This window comes from Lampris incognitus, chromosome 6, assembly GCF_029633865.1.
Source record: "Lampris incognitus isolate fLamInc1 chromosome 6, fLamInc1.hap2, whole genome shotgun sequence".
Taxonomy (NCBI): domain Eukaryota; kingdom Metazoa; phylum Chordata; class Actinopteri; order Lampriformes; family Lampridae; genus Lampris; species Lampris incognitus.
Window position 1 is genome coordinate 20,675,692 of NC_079216.1, and position 16,669 is coordinate 20,692,360.

At 44.4% G+C, this 16,669-nt stretch overlaps 1 protein-coding gene across 1 annotated transcript in view; it reads left to right on the top strand.

The window, feature by feature from the left end:
- The window catches only part of wdr91 (WD repeat domain 91), a 142,080-nt gene that overhangs the window by 113,657 nt on the left and 11,754 nt on the right, over positions 1-16,669 (top strand). The window contains exons 12-16 of the mRNA XM_056281348.1: positions 905-999; positions 1,092-1,245; positions 4,485-4,593; positions 6,427-6,539; positions 8,065-8,172. Of these exons, the coding sequence (XP_056137323.1) occupies positions 905-999; positions 1,092-1,245; positions 4,485-4,593; positions 6,427-6,539; positions 8,065-8,172 (579 nt within the window). The remainder of the gene's footprint in view (positions 1-904; positions 1,000-1,091; positions 1,246-4,484; positions 4,594-6,426; positions 6,540-8,064; positions 8,173-16,669) is intronic.

The following is a 16,669-nucleotide window of genomic DNA, read 5'->3' on the forward strand; positions in this document are numbered from 1 at the left end:
TGAGATGGACTGACGCAAAGTGGAAAAGTGTGCTGTGGTCTGACGAGTCCACATTTCACGTCGTGTCCTCCAGGCTAAAGAGGAAAAGGACCATCCAGATTGTTATTAGCGCAAAGTTCAAAAGCCAGCATCTGTGATGGTATGGGGGTGTGTTAGTGCCCATGGCATCATGGGTAACTTGCACATCTGTGAAGGCACCATTAATGCTGAAAGGTACATACAGGTTTTGGAGCAACATATGCTGCCATCCAAGCGACGTCTTTTTCAGGGACGTCCCTGCTTATTTCAGCAAGACAATGCCAAGCCACATCCTGCACGTGTTACAACAGCGTGGCTTAGTAGTAAAAGAGTGCGGGTACTAGACTGGCCTGCCTGCAGTCCAGACCTGTCTCCCATTGAAAATGTATGGCGCATTATGAAGCGCAAAATACGACAACGGAGACCCCAGACTGTTGAGCAACTGAAGTCGTACATCAAGCAAGAATGGGAAAGAATACCACCTACAAAGCTTCAACAATTAGTGTCCTCAGTTCCCAAACGCTTATTGAGTGTTGTTAAAAGGAAAGGTGATGTAACACAGTGGTAAACATGCCCCTGTCCCAGCTTTTTTGGAATGTGTTGCAGGCATCAAATTCAAGATGAGTGAATATTTGCAAAAAAACAATAAAGTTTATCAGTTTTAACATTAAATATCTTGTCTTTGTAGTGTATTCAATTGATTATAGGTTGAAAAGGATTTGCAAATCATTGTATTCTGTTTTTATTTACGCTTCACACAACGTCCCAACTTCATTGGAATTGGGGTTTGTACATGTGTGTAGCCTTAATATGTGGTCTTGATGTATTTTGTGTGTGTGTGTGTGTGTGTGTGTGTGTGTGTGTGTGTGTGTGTGTGTGTCACCAGTTGTTGCTAGGCAGCGGCGTTGGCACCGTGAGGCTATATGATACAGATGCAAAGAAAAATCTGTACGAGATGAATATCGACGAGTCTCATCCGCGGTAAATATTTGTCTGTGTGTATCAGTATGCTTAACTGTCAAGCTGCAAACTATTTGGCTAACCTTTTCTCTCCCCCTCTCGTCTTCTCCCAGCATTCTCTCTCTAGCCTGTAGTCCTAATGGTTCCTGGTTTGTGTGTTCTGCGGCAGCCCACAATCCGGGCTCTGGTGGTTCTGGCAGTCCAGTTGACAGTGTACCAGTATCAGGACGTCTTCTGCTCTGGGACACCAAGACGGTCAAACAGCAGGTAAGTAACTAACCAGGCTTTCAACTGGCTGGTTGGTTAAGGGCTTATGAGGCAGTCACTTATTTGTCAGTGTGGCAGGAATTCAAATGCTCTACTAAAAACTAAGTCAGCCAATAGGTGATAAGGGGATTGACTTGTCTGTGAAAACATGGCTAAATACTATCATTGAGCATGGCTGGTTTGAAGAGAGAAGAATTCTGAGATGGCGCTCTCATGACCTGACTGCACCTCAACAAATTAGATGTGAGTTGTAAAGGATGGGCTAACCAGGGCCTCTCCTCATACCGTAGCTTTTTTAATCAGGGGACGCTGAGCAACTTTGAGACGTTGAAAAGACTACACGGGTTAAATGATAGTGACTTTTGTGGATTTCTTCAGGTACGCCATCACATAAACTGTTTTATGTTAGAGAATCGAATCAAAAGGCATCTGAAAATAATTTATTGAAAGTTTTTGTGCCTATACGATGGATTCAGGGCTTAAAATAATCTCTAGGCTATACAGGGGACTTCAGGAGATTAAGATAGCAAATACCACCTACATAAAACAAAAATGGGTAAGGGAAACTAACAGATCCATTCCAGAGGAAGTTTGGACAGAGTATTGCGACTCTCAATGGAGGATAACAAGCTCAACCTCATGGAGAGTGTTTGGCTGGAAGAGTCTCAGTAGATATTTTATCACACCGGCTCAGACATCTCACCACTCAGGCTCTTCCAGCTGCTGGAGAAATGGTAGCTCCCAGGAAGCCAATCACTACCATTTGTTTTGGGCCTGCCCAAAATAAATACCTTTTGGCGTAAGATTTATATAGAATTAGTGACTATATTTGGGACAAAACTTACTTTTAACTGGGATGAACTCGTCTTTGGTCTATTACATGCAACACCCATGAACAGTAATACAAGTTACTTGTAATATTGAGTGTAGCTGCTAGAAAAGCAATGACAAAGAAATGGCTTAAGCCAGATGCCAATCTATAGAGGACTGGTATGATATAATTTATGAAATTTTTGTGATGGAAAGAATCACCTTCCCCATGAGGCTTGAGGAAACTAAATTTGAGGAAATTTGGGAGAAGTGGAAATTGTATATTTCCCCAAAATGTCCTTCTTTTGTTTAAATTGGTTTATGCAAGTATGGTTTTCATACTTTTTTCTTTTTTTCCTCGCATGGAAAAACAGCCCATGTCCTGTTTTTGTGTTCTATAATTATTCTGTAAAAAGCAGAAAAGATGGATCACTTTGTACAAATATCTAACTAAAGATGATTATGTAAAAATGCTGTTAATATGTGATCCCAAATAAATAAATAATGAAAAGTACGTCAGCCAACCAGCCTGTAAGCCATTCAGCATTCAACTGATGCTCTGACTGGTGCTTAGTCAGTCAGTAAACCAGTCAAAGTTCTAGAAAATGCAGTGCAAATTGAGAAATGATGCGATGTATTCTTGGTGTTACAGGTGGCAAAAGGTTGGTCAACACCAGTGTTATTCATTCTGCAGCATCAGTACTGAAAGCAGGCTGGAGCTCATTTCTCTAGTCTGAATTCTGAGTTCACCACTGCTGAAAGAGCTGCCTATTTGTGATTAGGATTACTCACGTGAGCAGTAGTTTACCCACACTCTGGAAATAATAGAGTCAACCTGCACATCAGATGGCACGAATGTGGTTTTTGAATTCGTGGAGCATTTTTGAGTTTGCAGCACGTTGGACTTTCGACCACATGCTGCTTTTAATTTTACTCGGCTTCAGTGAGACTGCACTTTTAATTGTAAGAAGTTCAAGCTCCTGTTGTAAATTGTGGCGGAATATTAAAGTGGTTCATATTTTTTTCATGTTAGAAAATGCCACATTTGATATCCCACTGGTAATTTTGGAGCAAAAGCCGTTCAACATCTTGGCATTCTGTAATTGCCGCTTGAAATGTAATTTTTCTTTGGTACCAGCAGACCACCAAATATTCAAATGCAATAGCGCCTGCACAACACATTTATCAAGTTCGTCACAAAAGGAAAAGATGAAGAAGGAAATAGCTCATGTGCCACTCATGTGTCAGGGGCGCAATAAGATGACATAATTAAAAGAGCGCCAGTCAAACAACAAACGGTGGAAAACGACGTGGAAATTGTGATGGAAATATGACATGTCTGTTAGTTTCATCCAGCTGTTTTAATACAAACGAATGGAAATGATTCTAACGATTATGCAAAATGATCGCGGTCAGGTCAAATAATCACGATTAGGCAATTATGTCATAATTGTGACAGCCCTAGTGGAATGATGAGGATGCAAGGAGTAGAGTTGATGAAGGCGTATGAGTTTTAAATACTTGGGGTCAACTGTCCAAAGTAACAGGGAGTGCAGAAGAGAGGTGAAGAAGAGAGTGCAGGCAGGGTGGAGTGGGTGGAGAAGAGTGTCAGGAGTGATTTGTGACCGAAGGGTACCAGCAAGAGTTAAAGGGAAGGTTTACAAGATGGTTGTGAGACCAGCTATGTTATATGGTTTGGAGACAGTGGCACTGACGAAAAGACAGGAGGTGGAGTTGGAGGTGGCAGAGTTGAAGATGCTAAGATTTTCACTGGGAGTGACGAAGAAGGGCAGGATTAGGAACGAGTATATTAGAGGGACAGCTCAGGTTGGACAGTTTGGAGACAAAGCAAGAGAGGCAAGATTGAGATGGTCTGGACATGTGTGAAGGAGAGATGCTGGGTATATTGGGAGAAGGATGCTGAATATGGAGCTGTCAGGGAAGACGAAAAGAGGAAGGCCAAAGAGGAGGTTTACAGATGTGGTGAGGGAGGACATGCTGGTGACTGGAGTGACAGAGGAAGATGCAGAAGACAGGAAGAAATGGAAACGGATGATCCGCTGTGGCGACCCTTAACGGGAGCAGCCGAAAGTAGTAGTAGTAGTAGTAGTAGATATTTAAATAGGGTGAGAGAAAAGTCAGGACACTGTCCTTGTCACTTTGGTAGAGGGGACAGATAGCATCCTACCAGAGGTACTATAAGTCTAACTGCTTAGTTAGTCAGACAACCAGAGAATGAATAATTCAGTCAGCCAGTAAGCCAGCCAGCTACCCCATGAGCCACCCAGCCAGTCAGTCACACACACAAAACATCCATTTAAAGTAAAAATAAAAAACATATTTTTAAATATTTAAGTGCATTATTATGTTTTATGATTGGTGAAAATATTGATTCTTCTCTCTCTCTCTGTCTGTCTGTCTCTCCAAAGCTTCAGTTCTCTCTAGAACCAGAACCTGTTGCTATTAACTGCACTGCATTTAATCACAATGGCAACCTACTGGTTACTGGGGCCGCTGACGGCGTCATCCGACTGTTTGGTAGGTGAAACTTTGTTTTAATCATAATTTGGGATATCCCTGCTACCCTTTACTTGTCATATTATGCCATGTTATTCCATATGATTGTACGTCCAATGACTTCCCCATTGGATGTTGTGCACATGATGTGCATGACAAGGCAGTAAATGGTATGTTCTTTCACAGTAGCTTTATTGACAGCTGATGATTGCTTATGGCATGAAACAGGCTTGTACTGTCTTATACAGAATTTACTTGATATAAAATCCAGTGAGTGTGTGTGTGTGTGTGTGTGTGTATATATATATATATATATATATATATATATATATATATATATGTATGTATGTACAGTGGCTTGCAAAAGTATTCAGCCCCCTTTTCTCTGAGTGCAATCAATTGCCTTCAGAAGTTGCCTGATGATTGCTGAATGATCGAATGTTGACCCAATGACTAAATAGAGTCAACCTGTGTGTTATCTAATCTCAGTACAAATACAGCTGTTCTGTGACGGCCTCAGAGGTTTGTTAAGAGAATATTGGGGCGCAAACAGCATCATGAAGTCCAAGGAACACACCAGACAGGTCAGGGATAAAGTTGTGGAGAAGTTTAAAGCAGGGTTAGGCTAGAAAAAGATTTCCCAAGCTTTGAACATCTCACGGAGCACTGTTCAATCCATCATCCGGAAATGGAGAGAGTATGGCACAACTGCAAACCTACCAAGACATGGCCGTCCACCTAAACTTACAGGCCGAACAAGGAGAGCACTGATCAGAGATGCAGCCAAGAGGCCTGTGGTGACTCTGGACGAACTGCAGAGAGCCACAGCTCAGATGGGGGAATCTGTCCACAGCACAACTATTGGTCGTGCACTGCACAAATCTGGCCTTTATGGAAGAGTGGCAAGAAGAAAGCCATTGTTAAAAGAAAACCATAAGAAGTCCCGTTTGCAGTTTGCCAGAAGCCATGTGGGGGACACAGCAAACATGTGGAAGAAGGTGCTCTGGTCAGATGAGACCAAAATTGAACTTTTTGGCCTAAATGCAAAACGCTATGTGTGGCGGAAAACTAACACTGCACATCACTCTGAACACACCATCCCCACTGTCAAACATGGTGGTGGCAGCATCATGCTCTGGGGGTGCTTCTCTTCAGCAGGGACAGGGAAGATGGTCAGAGTTGATGGGAAGATGGATGGAGCCAAATACAGGGCAATCTTGGAAGAAAACCTGTTGGAGTCTGCAAAACACTTGAGACTGGGGCGGAGGTTCACCTTCCAGCAGGACAACGACCCTAAACATAAAGCCAGGGCTACAATGGACTGGTTTAAAACAAAACATATTCATGTATTAGAATGGCCCAGTCAAAGTCCAGACCTAAATCCAATTGAGAATCTGTGGCAAGATCTGAAAACTGCCGCTCACAAACGCTTTCCATCTAATTTGACTGAGTTTTAGCTGTTTGCAAAGAAGAATGGGCAAAAATTTCAGTCTCTAGATGTGCAAAGCTGGTAGAGACATACCCCAAAAGACTTGCAGCTGTAATTGCAGCAAAAGGCGGTTTCACAAAGTATTGACTCAGGGGGGCTGAATACTTTTGCACACCGCACTTTTCAGTTTTTTATTTGTAAAAAAAAATTAAAATCATGTATCGTTTTCTTTGTACTTCACAATTGTGTGCCACTTTGTGTTGGTCTTTCACATAAAATTCCAATAAAATGTATTTAAGTTTGTGGTCGAAACGTGACAAAATGTGGAAAAGTTCAAGGGGTATGAATACTTTTGCAAGCCACTGTATATCATGTAGCATTTAAATAAGGACGTTCGTCCGTCTGTCCATCTTTCTTTCTTTTAGACATGCAGCGCTATGAAAGTGTTATGAGCTGGAAGTCTCATGATGGGGAAGTTTACAGTGTGGAGTTCAGCTACGATGAAAACACCGTCTTCAGTGTTGGAGAGGATGGCAAGGTGTGTTTGTGTGGTTTAACACTCAGACCTGGCCATGAGTTTGAAAACAAACTTATTCTATTTTAATTTGTTATGTGTGTGGCTCTGTATGTGAGTATTTTTTTCACGTTTTTCTGGCTGTGTATACATGTGTAAATATACACTCACCGGCCACTTTATTAGGCACACCTGTCCAACTGCTCGTTAACGCAAATTTCTAATCAGCCAATCACATGGCAGCAACTCAATGCATTTAGGCATGTAGACATGGTCAAGACGATCTGCTGCAGTTCAAACCGAGCATCAGAATGGGGGAGAAAGGTGATTTAAGTGACTTTGAACGTGGCATGGTTGTTGGTGCCAGACGGGCTGGTCTGAGTATTTCAGAAACTGCTGATCTACTGGGATTTTCACGCACAACCATCTCTAGGGTTTACAGAGAAAGGTCCGAAAAAGAGAAAATATCCAGTGAGCGGCAGTTCTGTGGGCAAAAATGCCTTGTTGATGCCAGAGGTCAGAGGAGAATGGCCAGACTGGTTCGAGCTGATAGAAAGGCAACAGTAACTCAAATAACCACTCATTACAACCGAGGTATGCAGAAGAGCATCTCTGAACGCACAACACGTCGAACCTTGAGGCAGATGGGCTACAGCAGCAGAAGACCACAACGGGTGCCACTCCTGTCAGCTAAGAACAGGAAACTGAGGCTACAATTCGCACAGGCTCACCAAAATTGGACAATAGAAGATTGGAAAAACGTTGCCTGGTCTGATGAGTCTCGATTTCTGCTGCGACATTCGGATGGTAGGGTCAGAATTTGGCGTCAACAACATGAAAGCATGGATCCATCCTGCCTGGTGGTGGTGGTGGTGTAATGGTGTGGGGGATATTTTCTTGGCACACTTTGGGCCCCTTAGTACCAATTGAGCATCGTGTCAACGCCACAGCCTACCTGAGTATTGTTGCTGACCATGTCCATCCCTTTATGACCACAGTGTTCCCATCTTCTGATGGCTACTTCCAGCAGGATAACGCGCCATGTCATAAAGCTCGAATCATCTCAGACTGGTTTCTTGAACATGACAATGAGTTCACTGTACTCAAATGGCCTCCACAGTCACCAGATCTCAATCCAATAGAGCACCTTTGGGATGTGGTGGACCGGGAGATTCGCATCATGGATGTGCAGCCGACAAATCTGCAGCAACTGCGTGATGCTATCATGTCAATATGGACCAAACTCTCTGAGGAATGTTTCCAGTACCTTGTTGAATCTATGCCACGAAGGATTAAGGCAGTTCTGAAGGCAAAAGGGGGTCCAACCCGGTACTAGCAAGGTGTACCTAATAAAGTGGCCAGTGAGTGTACATTTACTATGGCTGTCTGGGTGTTTACATTGGTTCTGTGTGTTTGTGATTTCTGACATTTTTCTTTTATCTGTGTGTTTATGTGTGTGTGTTTCATGTATACATGTGTGTGTCTCTGTCTATTTGTGTGTGGACTTTTGTGTATATGTGTGCACGTACGCTCACTGGTGTGCATGCAGTTCATCCAGTGGAACATTCACCGCTGTGGAGTGAAGCAGTCAGAACAGATTTTACCTCCCGATGCCACTGGTCCTTTTGTCCTGTCTGGATTCAGTGGCTATAAACAGGTAAATTTATCTATCTATCTATCCATCTATCCATCTATCCATCTATCCATCCATCCATCCATCCATCCATCCATCCATCCATCCTCAACATAACCAGTTTCAAATCACAAACATCAAATCCAGAAAGTTGATTTTTTTTAGTCGCTTATTGAACACTGAAAGTATAGTTTCATTTGCGTGCACAAAACTAGTGAAATGTATTGAGCATTAAAAAGGTCCATAAGAAGCTCTAGTCAACTGCCATGCATGGCGGTGGCTTTAATGGAACACTGCGGCCCAACTTCTCAGAAGCCTACCCAGAGTGATAAACTGGCAAAAGCCAGCATGTCGCCTTTTTACTTGGGTCTCATTTTATTAGTCCAACACGCTGGGCCCCACACATATCTGCAACACAATACGAGTTGTTGGTGTTGGTGAGCAGGACCGCGTTGCTGAGTGTTGATGTCAGGTGAATCCATATCATCTAATGTACCAGTCTTCCATCCATCCATCCATTATCCAAACCACTTATCCGACGCAGGGTCGCGGGGATGCTGGAGCCTGTCCGGCAGGACCGTGGTCCCTGGGCCCACCGGATGCAGCAGACCAAGCTCCCCGAGCCAATCCAATACCAGCTCTCCCAGTCAGACACCTTCGACACACCTCCCCGCACTCCACACGACGACACTAAAACACAGTCAACGCTAGGTGAGGCCGCCGCCAGACCGCCCTGCTAGACCATGCAGAACTGCCGGTCTGCATGGTCTAGCAGTTAGCTTAGCCTGCCCCGTTTCTGCGTCCTGTCAGACCACCCTTGGTGTTACCTCTTTGGGTGCAGCTTCAGGCAGGGCTGTGGTCCCTGGACCCACAGGATGCAACAGACCAAGCTCTCCCAGCGCCAGCTCCCCCAGCCATCAGACGAAGACGAAACAAACTTAGACGCAGATGTGGACAAAAACACTGCATGGACAGCATTTGGTGAGGCCGCTGCAAACATGAATTCGCGCTGCCATCTTCCCACACCGGAAGTGAAAAGTGCTACTGGTGAGAGACACTTATTGGCACATTGTAATCTTGAGGCAGCAAAAAGTGATTCCGTGACTGACCAACAAAAACTTGGTCTAAAGTCAGTGGTGCAGTATTTTACTGTTATTCAAATCCAGATAGATGCACCTACATAGATGGGTGCAAAACGTGTGCACACTCTGCTTGTTACACACAGGGACACATAGCAGTGCACAAACGCAAAAGATTATGCTTAAAACCATTACAATGTGAAAGATTATCATTGTGTACATCACAATATTTAAAAAAATAAATGGCCGCTCTGATGGCCGAGCAGAATAAACCGCCATTCTTGCAATCCGCTCGTCATGTGTCTGGGAGATTCGTATCCCAGACTCGCCATAACCAGTCACGGCCAGAGCGTCCATGGGGTAACGCATTCCTTAGGCCACCCTTACCCGAGGGATAGTGGGTGTAGATCGGTGTTGTGTTCGGGGACTAGTCGTTCTTCAGCTACCCCTCTGGCCCATCCGGGTGCCTGCAGCCAAGCAACCGAAATCCATGCGAGGCTTCAGGGTGTAAAATAGCGAGAGCAGCCAACACGAGTTTGAAGGAAGCTGGTGTTACGACTATCTCCTTCCTGTGGAAATGTGAACCAGGGGAGTTATTCAACAAGAGTTCCCGCCATATGCCATTGGGTTAATCGGGTGGGATAAGGGGAAAAAACTAGAAATAAATTTATAATAAATAAAAAAAATATGGGCAGCAAGTTTGGAAAAATTCTTTAAGCATAGTTAATTATGTTTTTTAATTGAAATTTTGCTTCATGCTTTTTAAGTTGTCACTAGCTTTGAAGGATTATTACCTCTTTAAAAACTGTTTCAATTACGCCCTCATTAAAATCTTTTTGGGCACCATTTAGAGTCATACAGATGAAACCATGACACACATCTCACAACCATAAATGGGACTCTGTCAGCATAGTCAGTGATATCTTGATGTTCAGTCAAAAAATAGTCACAAACCATGTTTTCTGAGGTTAAATAACTTTGTTTTGATTATTTTGATGGCACAGATGTAGCCATGAAAAAGTGGTCTTAGTTGTTTACGAGTACATATGGCGACAGGCATGGGCGCAAGTCCATGAATACTGGGATGGCATCCAGTGCTTTACCTGTGCCCCCGTCCATAAGGTTAGTGGTTGTGTCAGGGAGGGCATTCGACGTAAAATTTTGCCAGATCATTATGCGGATTGACAAGACCGCCATCCGTGCTGTGCCCTCACAGGGTACCAATGGAAACTGTCGAATCTGCTGTGGCGACCCCTGGCAAACAGGGCATAAGCCGAAAGAAGAAGAAGAAGTTGTTTACGAGTACATACTACTCAATATAATTGTAGTACACTACTAATTCTTGGAAATTGTTTCTACTGAAAGTACACAGCTGCAGCTAACACAACGGGACCGCTGGGCTACAGGACCTCCTGTAGCACAAATGCAGAGATTTTGCTCTTATTCAAAACATACTTTCAATAAACAAATTAAATGAAAATATGTGTGATTGTCCTTCGACCACTCCATTTTCCTTTTTAAAAAAGGAGATACATCATGTTTTTATAAGACTTAAATGACTGACCCATTGGACTGTCTTGAATCCCAGCAAGAGGCTTGGTTAAAGTGGCAATTTTCTCAACACTTAGAGCAACCAGTGAAGTTTTGGTCTATATAGTTCAAACTAATGCCCAAGAACATTTGAATAGCATCTGGGTTAAAGAAGAAAAAAAGAAAAAGAAAAAAGAACCCATCTTTTAAATTAGACTAGTATGGCAGCGATAAGACAAAGATGATAATCTTCTTCAATATCAGTTTTCAAAAATAGGGAGCCTCCCTGGGGTCAGCTGAGAGAAAAAAAGACCCATGTGTAAATCTATACTCACGGTTTAGAAATCTTGTGTGCACGGTTTATAAATTGTTCTCTTGGATATCATATTCAGCATCCTTCTCCCAATATACCCAGCATCTCTCCTCCACACATGTCCAAGCCATCTCAATCTTGCCTCTCTTGCTTTGTCTTCAAACCGTCCAACTTGAGCGGTCCCTCTAATATAATTGTTCCGAATCCTGTCCCTCTTCGTCACTCCCAGTGAAAATCTTAGCATCTTCAACTCTGCCACCTCCAGCTCTGCCTCCTGTCTTTTCGTCAGTGCCACTGTCTCCAAACCATATCACATAGCTGGTCTCACAACCATCTGTAAACCTTCCCTTTAACTCTTGCTGGTACCCTTCTGTTGCAAATCACGCCTGACACTCTCCTCCACCCACACCACCCTGCCTGCACTCTCTTCTTCGCCTCTCTTCTGCACTCCCTGTTACTTTGGACAGTTGACCCCAAGTATTTAAACTCATATGCCTTCATCACCTCTACTCCTTGCATCCTCACCATTCCACTGTCCTCCCTCTCATTCACGCATAGGCATTCCGTCTTGCTCCTACTGACTTTCATTCCTCTTCTCTCCAGTGCATACCTCCACCTCTCCAGACTCTCCTCAACCTGCACCCTGCTCTTGCTACAGATCACAATGTCATCTGCGAACATCATTGTCCATGGAGACTCCTGCCTGATCTTGTCCGTCAACCTGTCCATCACCATTGCAAACAAGAAAGGGCTCAGAGCCGATCCTTGATGTAATCCCACCTTCCACCTTGAACCCATCTGCCATTCCAACAGCACACCTCACCATTGTCACACTTCCCTCATACATATCCTGCACCACTCCTACATACTTCTCTGCAACTCCCGACTTCCTCATACAATATCACACCTCCTCTAGTGGCACCCTGTCATATGCTTTCTCTAAATCTACAAAGACACAATGTAACTCCTTCTGGCCTTCTCTATACTTCTCAATCAACATTCTCAAAGCAAACATTGCATCTGTGGTGCTCTTTCGTGGCATGAAACCATACTGCTGCTCGCTGATCATCACCTCTCCTCTTAACCTAGCTTCTATTACTCCTTCCCATATCTTCATGCTGTGGCTGATCAACTTTATACCTCTGTAGTTGCTACAGTTCTGCATATCACCCTTGTTCTTGAAAATCGGTACCAGTATGCTTCTTCTCCACTCCTCAGGCATCCTCTCACTTTGTAAGATTGTGTTAAACAATCTAGTTAAAAACCCCACTGCCATCTCTCCTAAACACCTCCATACCTCCACAGGTATGTCATCAGGACCAACTGCCTTTCCACTCATCCTCTTCATAGCTGCCCTCACTTCCTCCTTGCTAATCCACTGAACTTCCTGATTTACTATCCCTACATCATCCAACCTTCTCTCGCTCTCATTTTCTTCATTCATCAGCCCCTCAAAGTACTCCTTCCACCTTCTCAGCACACTCCTCGCTTGTCAGCACATTTCCATCTCTATCCTTGATTGCCCTAACTTGCTGCACAGCCTTTGCAGCTCGGTCCCTCTGTCTAGCCAATCGGTACAAGTCCCTTTCTCCTTCCCTAGTGTCTAACCTGTCATACAACTCACCATATGCCTTTTCCTTTGCCTTTGCCACCTCTCTCTTCGCTTTACGCTGCATCTCCTTGTACTCCTGTCTACTTTCTTCATCTCTCTGACTATCCCACTTCTTCTTTGCCAACCTCTTCCTCTGTATACTTTGCTGTACTTCCTCATTCCACCGCCAAGTCTCCTTGTCTTCCTTCCTCTCTCCTGATGACACACCAAGTATTTTCCTAGCTGTCTCCCTCACTATTTCTGCAATGGTTGCCCAGCTATCTGGCAACTCTTCACTACCACCCAGTGCCTGTCTTAACTCCTGCATGAACGCCACACAACAGTCTTCCTTCTTCAACTTCCACCATTTGATCTTCGGCTCTGCCTTCACTCGCTTCCTCTTCTTGGTCTCCAAAGTCATCCTACAGACCACCATCCGATGCTGCCTAGCTATGTTCTCCCGTCACCACCTTGAAGTCTCTAATCCCTTTTAGATCGCGCCTTCTACATAAGATATAGTCCACCTGTGTGAACTTTCCTCCACTCTTGTACGTCACCCTGTGTTCCTCCCTCTTCTTGAAATATGTATTCACCACAGCCATTTCCATCCTTTTTGCAAAATCCACCACCCTCTTGTCCTTCCACATTTCTCTCCTTGACACCATACCTACCCATCACCTCTGTTCCCTTCATTAACATGTCCATTAAAGTCCACTCCAATCACCACTCTCTCCTCCTTGGGTACCCTCTCCACCACATCATCCAACTCACTCCAGAATTATTCTTTCTCGTCCATCTCACACCCAACTTGCGGGGCATATGCGCTAACATTCAGCTATACACCTTCGATTTCCAGCTATACACCTGGTCTCTTGCACACACAGTATGCCTACCTTTCTTCTTTCCATCATATCAGCCAGCTCTCTCCCTTTACCAGTCATAGTGCCAACATTTAAAGTTCCGACTCTCACCTCCACACTCCTACCTTTCCTCCTCTCTAGCTGCCTCTGGACATGTCTTACCCCTCTCCTTCTCCTTCGCCCAACAGTAGCCTAGTTTCCACCGGCACCCTGCTGGTTAACAGTACCGGTGGCGGTCGTTGATAACCCGGGCCTCAACCGATCTGGTATGGAAATCTTATTTATGATCCACATATTTGATTTGGCAAAGATTTTACGCCGGATGCCCTTCCTGACGCAACCCTCCCCATTTGTCCGGGCTTGGGACTGGCACTAAGAACGCACTGGCCTGTGCATCCTCAGTGGCAGGGTTTCGTCCGGAAGAGTCTTATACAGTGTAGTGTCCCCAAAATCACTTCACACATCAATGATCTCCTGGTGGTTATACAGCAACACTTAGTTTGGGGAAAAAATGTGCTTTTGCATAATTTTGGGGGATTTTTATTGGAAAAATATTCAGTAACTTCACTCTTATACAAAAAAAATAAATTATGCACTTTGTATTGTTGAAGGTAAGCTGAGTAGGCTTGGCGATTAAGCCAGTTTTCTTGGACAGTCTTTTGAGTTGGTGCTTATGGGATTTCATTTGATGGAGTTCAGGAGTGTACCAGGGAGCTGAGTTTGTCAATGAGACTGTTTTGGTTTTAATGGGGGCCAGCTGATCAAGACAGGAGGAGTGTGTGTCATTATAATAACTGACGAGCGGAGGAGGGGAGGCAGACATTTTACTGGCATGAGAGGCAGAAAGAGCTGAGGGGGAGATAGATTTGAGATCTCTGGAGGATATTATGAGTCTGACTCTTGGGATTGAGATAGGGGTGTCAATTCCCATGGTGATTGCCAGTTGGGGATTGAGATAGGGATGTCAATTCCCATGGTGATTGCCAGTTGGTCAGAGATATTGAGGTTGAGGCCAGAGACTTGATGTATTGTGAGACCAGTGAAGCGGACCAAATCCAGGATGTGACCATGGCTGTGAGTGGGCCGTTGATATTTTATGCGAAGTTGAAGTGTTGTAGCAGTTCCAGGAATTCTATGGCAGATTTACAGTCAGTATCATCAATGCAGATATTAAAATCACCCAGGAGGAGAATGGAAGGTGAGATAGCATGTAGCTGGGTCAGAAAACCAGAAGTCAGAGGGAAAGGAGGGGCTTGGCCGGGGGGGGTAGATAAGGGCAGTGACCAAGGGAGTGGGACCAAAGAGTTTGAAGGAAAGGAGTTCGAAAGAATAAGTGGCAGGAATGGAAATGGTGGTTGTTATAATGTCATTCCTGTAAACAGCAGCAATACCACCTCCCCACCCCTCAAGATGAGGTTTATCCATGTATATGAATCCTGTGGGTGTGGCCTGCTTTATTGAGAAATGGTCCAGGGGTTTATGCCAGGTTTCAGTGACACAGAGGAAATCAAGGTTACTGTCAGTTGTAAATTCCTTCAAAATGAGGCTTTTGTTATTGAGTGAATGAGTGTTAAACAAAACCAGTTTCAGATGATGTTGCTTTGTGATAGGTTATGAGGAATGAGGAAGGGTACAGAGATTGGACTGATTCATGTGTTGTTTGTTGTGGTGATGGTGAGGGTAATGTCTATTGGTAATACGGTCAGGAATGGGAAGCGGCAGAACAGCAGTGTGATCACACTACAAGGGGGAGCCGGTGTGATCAAAGGATGCGACAGTCATTGTTGTGGGCAAAGAGGAAAAAGAGGGTTCAGGAAGGCACATGTATGATGTAAATAGTCAATTACGTGTGGAGGACAGAACAGCAAGCATGCGACTACCTAGCCTAGCATGTTTAAGTGACGTCCATCTTTTCTGTACAGAGAGGAACGCTCCTAGAACAAGTCAAAGTTGTGGCTAAAAACAATGTTATGTGCTATACTCATGGACTGGAACCAGGTATCAAGGCTGAAAATTCTGCCAAAACGCCAATCACCATGACAGTGTGGGAATTGGGCCAAAACGTTTCTGTTTGGATAGGATGTTTTCTTTTGGATAAGAGTAGGGATGCAGAATACTTCATCACCTTGATTCATAGAAAAGCAGTTTTGAATAGAATTAATGTCAAGAGAGGGTCTATGCCCATTAAATGGACTTGCAGCATATGGTCTGTGAGGTAACCACTCCAGTGCAGTAATATGATTATGGAAAGGGAGAATTTGTAGATAATGGAGTTAGAGAGTTGAGTTTGGAATATTGATACGTTAGAGGGGTTACCTGAATGGGGCATGGACTGTCTCAGTTGCAGGAAGCAGCAGTGTATGGTAGGTGCAATCTTCTACTACTACTACTACTACTACTCATCATCATCGGCAGTCACTCGGGGTCGAGTATGACTGTCCTCCTTCTTGGTCCTTGTGGGTCTTCAGGTGGGCGAAGAGGCCAATCCTGGAGCCGCATATTTTGGTGCAGTGTGGGCAGGGGTGGGCGGTGGTAATTGTGGGATTGGTTTTGGCCTTTTTGGTGGAAACTCCCTCCTTTCTGAGTCTGCGCTCATCTTCTGCAGCACGTCGGAGATCATTATTATAAAGTGCAGCTCCTTCCCAGACAAGTTTTCTCCAGGTCGCCCTGTTGGTTGCTGTGTCTTCCCAGGTCTTAGGGTCTATGTGGCATTTTTTGATGTTCGTTTTGATGTTATCCTTATACCTTTTCTTTTGACCACCCGGGGCACGTTGTCCTGTGAGAAGCTGAGCGTATAGGATTCGTTTTGGAAGGCGAGAGTCAGGCATACGGATGACATGGCCAGTCCATCTGAGCTGGTGTTGGGCAGTGGTGGCAGTGATAGCGGGAATGTTAGCCTCCTCCAGGACGCTGGTGTTAGTGCGTCTATCTTCCCAGGTGATCTTGAGGATCTTTCGGAGGCACCTCTGATGATGTGCCTCTAGTGCCTTCAGGTGCCTGCTGTATGTGGTCCAGGATTCTGATCCATACAGTAGGGTGGGCAACAGTACTACTGCTACTGCTACTGTTACTACTGTTACTTTTGGCTGCTCGCATTAGGGTTCACCAAAGCAGATCATTCATTTCCATCTCTTCCTATACTCTTGCA